Source organism: Arachis hypogaea, chromosome 14, assembly GCF_003086295.3.
Source record: "Arachis hypogaea cultivar Tifrunner chromosome 14, arahy.Tifrunner.gnm2.J5K5, whole genome shotgun sequence".
Lineage (NCBI taxonomy): Eukaryota > Viridiplantae > Streptophyta > Magnoliopsida > Fabales > Fabaceae > Arachis > Arachis hypogaea.
Window position 1 is genome coordinate 23,530,976 of NC_092049.1, and position 8,065 is coordinate 23,539,040.

Sequence of the window (8,065 nt, forward strand, 5' to 3'; positions counted from 1 at the left end):
ATAGCAATTTTTACAAATAGCAACATTTTTTTTTTTAATTTTACACACTAAATCTTTATTCATTTTTAAATGTGATGGGGAAATCAATGTTCGACATACAACAACTAAAAGTAAGGTTAGCTAGATGCTTTTAATTGTATAAGTTTTGAACCCTCACTTCCCTTAAGCTAACTTGTAATATTATACATATATATTCTGGTGAAGACATTCAGGTGGCATTGAGTTTCCACCATATATTCTAGAGTTCTTTTGCAGATTCTTTTCATTTCAAGTAATAAAACTTTGTATTACACAGGAATGAAGCAGCAGGTGGTTTTTCAACTGGTTAAGAAGCTTTGGAGCACAATTCTTGCAGAGAAGTCCTCAATGCGAGAGATATTTGAAACGCTAAGCAACCCTTTTCAACTGTTATTTGCTGCAGTAGAAGTTGGTAATTTTGGGTTCTTATCAGAGATTCTTAGTGCTTATCCAGACTTGATACGGACAAAGGATAATAGTACAGACCAAACCATAATTCACAAAGCTGTGATGCATCGCCATGCAAGCATCTTCAATCTCATACATGAGATAGGGTCTCTGAAGGATACCATAGTGACTATGATGGACACAGAAGGTAATACTTTGTTGCATTTGGCTGCAAAAAGAGCACCACCGCAAAGACAACTTGAATTAGTATCTGGAGCAGCATTCCAAATGTGCCTTGAGTTAGTATGGTTCAAGGTACGAATAAATAAATTAAAGATCTGCATGTCCAGTATTGCTATCATTATTGTTTCTAAAGAAGGTCTTAGGAGGCAACACTACACAACCAGCATTGCAGCCAACACTTTTTATACTGTTGACTGAAATTGACTGCTATAGTATTGATTTCTTAACATAAATCTTGTTTTAAATTGCTGATTGTATTGGGTGATGTTATAGTAATTAAGCCAACAAAATCGCCCTACAATTTGTGTGATATGTAAAATCACAAATAATGGTCGCATCAGGTTACGGTTTATTTGCATTTGCAGTAAGTAGTAACCGCATCTGTGATTGCATCCGCAATTTAAAACTATAATCATTCCAATGATGAATATGATAATAAATTTCCTTGCTTTGCATCATACATAATCAGAGTATTTAACAAAAATTGGTGATCTTAATGTCTATTTCATGCAACATCAGGAAGTGAAGAAGATAATGCCACCATCGCTCATAAACTATAAAAACTCCGCTGGTAAAACTGCTAGTGAATTATTTTCAGAGGAACATAAGGAGTTGCGAAAAGATGCAGAATCTTGGATGAAAAGTACAGCTGAGAATTGTATGCTCATTGCAACCGTCGTTGCAACAGGGGCGTTTGCTGCTGCAATAACCGTGCCAGGTGGTGTTGATCATAAAGGGGGGAAGCCAAACAAATTGGGCAAAACATCATGGTTCTCGGTGTTTACAATCTCAGATGCAACTGCATTTATCTCATCAGCAACTTCAATATTAATATTCTTGTCCATTCTTCTTTCGCGTTATGCTGAGAGTGACTTCTACAAATCATTGCCCCTGAAACTCATATGTGGATTGGTGGCTTTGTTCTGCTCAATAACAAGCATGATGGTAGCATTTGCAAGTGCCTTCTTCATTACTTATCATCAATATGCCTCATATCTTGTTCCCATTTTCGTTTCTATATTTGCCTCTCTGCCAGCAATTCTATTCTTGATTCTCCAGTTTTCACTGTGGTCAGATATAATGCATTCAACCGTTTGGTGTAGGGAACTTTTTAAGCCAAGCAAAAAGATGCTTTACGCACTAGAGAACTAGAGAAAATGTAATGTGACTGGATACTTAGTCAAATTTGTATTTCATGTTGAAAAAAAAAACGTTGTGCCTTGTGCGGCATGTTGATCAACAAAATTGTAGTTGAAATAATTGATTTAGCTTGGTTATATGACTCCATGATTGAATAATACTTTGTTATGTTTCGCTTGAAAATTGTTGCAAATGTGCCTTTGAGTTAGTATTGTTCAAGGTCACTTATAAAAATATCTTTATGTAAAAATATTTGTTAAAATGTGAAAACAATTCAAAACCTTGTATGGTCATTCCAAGGATCAACGATCATGAATTTCATCCCTTGTTGGCTGCTGCGGATTAGGAATACTTTCAAGCCAAAAGTATGCCTTGCGTGTAGAACAAATATAAGGTGAAATTTGTAGTATATTTAGTAAAATTTGTAGTGCATCACAATCATAAGGAAGATCAAATGCTAATGTAGTAACCATTCAGGCCACACCAGCAAAAATCTTTTACCGGGAATTGGTATTTGGATTCAGAGGCCACTCGTATGTTCGATTACTATGTGTTTTATAACAAGCGGCAGAAGAAAAAAGAAAATGATTATATTTAAATTTTATTCTAATAAAATAGATCAAATTTAAATACTTGATTACGTTAGTAAAATAATTTTATTCTTTAATGACATAAAAACATTTTGTGTATTCACACTAAAATCAATATTTACTGTGAATTCTCTAACCAATGTATATATGATCTAAATTGAGAAAAAAAATTTATAATTCTTTATACATTATAAATTTTTTTTCAAAAATTATGCTCACATATATTTGCATATATAGAGATAAAGGAATAAAACTTGTGTCGGTCTTAGTTAATTTCCTCTCCTCTTGTCATATATATATATATAATTTCAAATTTACATCATATCTTATTTCAAATCTAAAACTTATCTTATCTTGTTACAATTAAAATCTTATGAATCATATCATATCACAATTCGCTTTGAAACAAAAAGGGTTAAAATTTCATCCAAACTTAGAATTCAAATTTAGAAATAGAATAACTAATTATTTTTAATTCTCATTTTATATTCTCAATTATCATATTATTATTATATACTTAGTGCTAGCAAAAATATAATAATATTCTATTTGAATTAATATAATTATTTATTGATCGAATCAAAATAATAAAAAATAATTCTACAACAAAGATTTAGAACACTCGTTAGTGTGGGATGCATAAGTTCAACACTAAACAGATAGTAAATTAGTCATACTAAATTTACTAATCACAGTTAGTGTCTAGCAACACTCTTTAACGATCTGATAGTATGAAATAATATATTTTTACTAAGAATCCAAGAAGAACAAAGTATAATTCTTTTTATTTTTTCAGCTCTTGGTTAATCCTTAGAGTATGTTCTAATTGTTAAACTCTAACTTGTTACCATTATTATAATGAACTGTGAGTGACCTAAGAAACTCATTTCTTCATTCATTCAATCTCCTTGGCCAATATTTTATTCATCTCAGTCATTATAATCATAGAGGTCAAACTCTTTACCAAGAGTTGACAAATTCTTTATTGACTAATCATTAATTTTACAAGTATTTAAATTATATACAAAATCCATTCAACTAGCACCTTAGGGTATTAGGTGTCTGGAATCAAGGTATAATAAATACAATGTTAATTACTATGATAGTCGTAGGTCAAAGGAACTCTAGTACCGTGTGATGGTTTATCAGTGGCTAACAGAAGGGGGAGTTGAATCTTAGCCCCTTTTTCACTTAGTAACCCTTGCTGTCCTTTAGAACCCTTGAGGAGATATTTCTTGTTTTTGTCTCGTGCCCAGCCAAGAGACTTTTTCGTTTTGTCTCGTGACCAGCCACGAGATATTTTTCGGTTTTGTCTCCTAGGCAGCAGAAGCAGAAATGGAGTAGAAGAGAGAGAAAAATTACACCAAGATATATCCTGGTTCAGCTGCTAAGTGCAGTGCAGCCTACATCCAGTCTCCATCACAACAATGATAGAATTTTACTATAATCATCTTTGATTACAAACACCAATTCTCCTTAGGAACTACCCTTCCTATCTGGGACAAGTCCAGAATCTAAAACCCAATCCTGAACTTGACTTGGTTACTGCCAAGCTTTCAACTGCTAAGTGCTAACCCAACTTGCAAGGGAATTCCCACAGAATTATGAAACACAACACAGATGTACAAAGGACCTTTAGGGACATCCATGGCTTTTTCTTTTAATTTTGCACTCTCTGCCTTTTTTCGCTCTATGAATTTTTCTTACAAACCTCACTATTTGCCTTTTTCCATGAGACTCAAGACAGACAAAATTAAACAGAAAAATTATAAAACAGAAAACATTGAAGGAGAAGAACTTCTGTTAGCTTAGGTAGCTATGAGAACCTTGTGCCTTGCACTCTCACTCCTTGCTTCAAGCCCTGACTATTCTCCCTTATATAGAAGGGGAAGCCTCCACGGTTGAAACCAAATGAACCAAGCTAAACTTCTTCTTCTTCATGCAAAACCGGTTCGGCCAGAGAGAGAGGAGAGATAACCGAATGTTAAAACAAACATGTAATTACCTTTGAGTCTTCTCTTTACACCAAGCTTCATCAATCTAAGCCATCCAACTTGTCTTGCACTCCAAGAAGGACTACTAGCCCTTGATGCTTCTTGATGTATGACAGCTCCTCCTGCTCCACTTTTGCTTCCTCCTTCACGTAGCCACCCTAGCTACCTTCTGTGATGAGTGAACACAAACGTAGAGACGAGTCATCCCTCTGAGATCTTCTTCCTCTAACCGAAATCTTCTTCATCCATTTTTGGTATGGAGAGGTTGAGCTTACTTCACCAAATCTTGCCTCCTTTGGTGAAGATCTCAGCCACAATATACTTTTTGTTTTCTTTTTCTTACCATCATTACAATGGTTTTTAGCTTTCTTCTACCTTCCTCTTCCTTTTGCTTCTGAACAATAATCAATAAATTTGAACAATAATCAATGTAACAAAGAGAGAGAATAAGAGTGAATTTAAGTTTCCCACTTCCCTTTTGCTGAGTAGCGTGTAGGGTCATTAAAGCAATCAAATCAATTTCTCTCTCATGGTTCCCAATGCAAGTTAATTCAAGTTAATTGCATTTGAAATTCATCCTAACTTGAAGAATGGGATCCGTTGGAAGCAATGAACTTTGCTTTCTTTCATTATTGATTTCGGACCAAGTTTTGGTCTTGATAGCAAAGTTTTAAAATGGGCTAGTAATAATAATTCAATCTGGCCTAATAAGCAATTCATTTTTTCAGCCACAATGATAAAAAATATTCTGTATTAATGCTAAAAATATTTTAATGGGCTTGCTGTATTATTTCTTTTCTTTTCGGCCCAATTGCAAAAACCTGCATAGCGAAATTTTTTCAATTAGCTCATTTGAATTAAAATCAAATTAAATAATTTTGCAACTAATTGTTTTAATAATGTTTGACCATCATTAATTTAAAATAGAGTTTTCCAAACTCATCAATCTCCCCCTTGATGACAAATATTATTAAAAAATTGAAGAGATCAAAGAATTAGAGTACTCCCTTGAATACTTGGATTCCTTCCTTTCTAATTGTTACATGGCTCCCTCTTAATGTATGCTATTTTACCAAGGGAAGCTTTACCTGTAACTTTTGAAATCAAGCTTAAGGCAACTATGTTATTCAACATATAAAATTCTGCAATGTTGAATGGCTTGATTTATGAGCAGAATTGGAGTGATAAACAAAACTTATTTTTTATCATAAAATTGATTTTCTGCTTAAACTAAACAATCAAAAAAAATAAAGCATGCTTGAGTATCTTAGAGTACTTTTCAACATATATTCAAAACTCAACATACTTTGGTTCAAGATAATTTCTTGTAAAAAGCATTTTCTTGCCAAAAAGGGTTTGCCAAACAATAATTTACACTCTATGAAACTGTTTCAGGTCATCATCCAAACTGAATAAAATTTGCAGATTATTAAACTAAAATATCAGAGCTTAAACAAATTTATCACAACAAAAAAAAATCATGATAACAATAACCTGCAAAATTAGTATCAAAAAATAAACCTAAAATAGAACAACACAATCAGAACATCACATGTACATGGGTAATCATGAATCAACTTGATTTCAGCCCCTGTTTTTTTTTTTTTTTTTGTTCTAGCTACTTTTCAAGCAAAGTAACCTTAACCTTTCAATTTTTCAGCTTTTCCTCCCCCTTTTGTCATCAAAGGGGACCTGCAAAGAAAGAACATGGGTATGCAAAATATCCAAAATATCACAGTAGCAAAATAACAGAGTATTACAGATCTAAAGTATCACAAGTCTAAAGTATCCATAACAGCCTACAATAGTATCAAAATAAGCCAAAACAAGCCAGAAATCACCAATAAACACAGTGATCAATCATCAGATAAATTGTACTCAGAGCCATATGCATCTTCATCACTGGCAGCCCCCATCTCTTCTTCAAAACTCTGCAGCATTAGACCCACCCTGTCTTTGCATTTTATCCAAGCCCGTTCGTTTTCAAAAGCTTGCTTGCGGGCTGCCTTGTATGATTGTACCATTAGTTTGGACATGTTGGAGAACTCAGTAAGAATTTTTTTGATCGATTCTGCTGTCTTGGAAGACTTAGGTGGCCGACTCTCAAACTCACTGTCAGAGGGTATTGATTTTTTTCCTTTGGTGCCTTTCATAACTCCTCCTCCCTTAATGAGTGAAACCTTATTCTCTACAGCTTCATTTGTTAGATCAATTTTAAAATATTCAAAAATGCTGGTGAGAAACATGCCATAGGGTAAGTTTACCTTTTTAGTACTTTTAACAGATTCCCACATATGCTTTATCATAAGGTATCCAAAAGAAATGGGAGAGGAAGTAACAATAGAAAAAAGTACAAGAGATTCAGAAACAGTTACTCTGTTGTGTGAACCACTTTGAGGAGTTAGAATATGAGTGATGATTCTGTGCAGCAATGAGTTTGTGGGATTGAGGGCCTTGTGGGTGGAGATGGTGCCATCCAAGCCAGACAAGTTCTCACAGATTTGTTGTAGGGCTAGCTTGTATGTGACCCCAACCTGAGAGTCCCATTTTTCAGTCATGTACGCTCTTGGATACATGTATACCCTCTTGGATACATGTACGCCTAGGGCAGCGCTGATTGACTCCGAGTTCAGAGTCATGTATACCCTCTTTACGTAGGAATGAATGGTACCATCGATCAGTCTCATATTAGCATAAAATTCTCGTACCAATCCAGGGTAAACATGTTTAAGAATATGGAGCAGAGGAGTCCATTTCAGATTCTCAAACAGAGGAGAAAAGTTGATTCATTTAGCTGTCAGTGAGTCCAGATTCACTAGGTATGAGGCACATAAGTGGTGTTTCTCCAATACTTTCTTCTGGAACTCATAAGAGGCACACGAATTGAATCTTGCTGGATCAAAGTGTAAATGAGATTTGTTGAATTTATTTTTGAATTCCAATGATTCCATATTGGCTGATTTTCTCGTGTTGTGTAACACAAAGCTTTTGGTCTTCTGTGAACTGCGTCCAGGGGTAGCCTTCTTCGGCGGTGATGGAGGCGATGAGGTGTGGGACTCCTCTTCCTCTTCAACCACGGGTTCCTTTTTTTTTTCTTGAGGAAGTCTTTGTTGCTATCACCTTTCTCCTCATGGTGTCCGTTTGCTTAGAAGATTAGAGGGTGATGATGAAGATGTAGAATTAATGTGTATATGAGTGTGGGTTTGAGGGGTGGAGGATTTTTTGGAGTGAAGGATTCGTTCACTTTTTCTTGGAGCATTTTTCTTTTTTATGATATTAAAAATGGAGAAGTTGAGAGAGAAGATGAAGAGAGAACCGAAGTGAGTGGAAAGATGTGGGAGATTAGAGAAGCATTAAATGCTAATTGGAGAGAGAAGTGGAGTAGTTAATATCCATTAAGGCGCAGTTATTAACCAGGGAAAGTTTCTTTTTTAAAATTAAAACTGAAAGGTTGGCTCCTTGAATCAAGGGATGAGAGAAAAAAAAAAGATTTGATTTGACAATAACTTCTCCTGTGTCTTGCAATGAAAAAATAAGCAATGAAAACCAATGAAAAAAATAAATAATGCAATTACATTGATTTTATCTTTTTTAACTCTTATCTGAGGTCTTTTACATTCTTTCCTGTGTCTTGCAGGAGAATAAGTGGGGTCTGTCTATAATAAGCTCAAGTCTTTTGAGCTTTTCTAATGT

General features: G+C 34.5%; 1 protein-coding gene across 1 annotated transcript; it reads left to right on the forward strand.

The window, feature by feature from the left end:
- Nucleotides 1-366: 366 nt before the first annotated feature.
- On the forward strand, nt 367-1,800 carry LOC112740328 (uncharacterized). Its single transcript, XM_025789087.3, has 2 exons — nt 367-720; nt 1,168-1,800. The coding sequence occupies exons 1-2, from the start codon at nt 367-369 to the stop codon at nt 1,798-1,800; spliced, it is 987 nt and encodes a 328-aa protein (XP_025644872.2).
- The last annotated feature ends 6,265 nt before the right edge of the window (nt 1,801-8,065 follow it).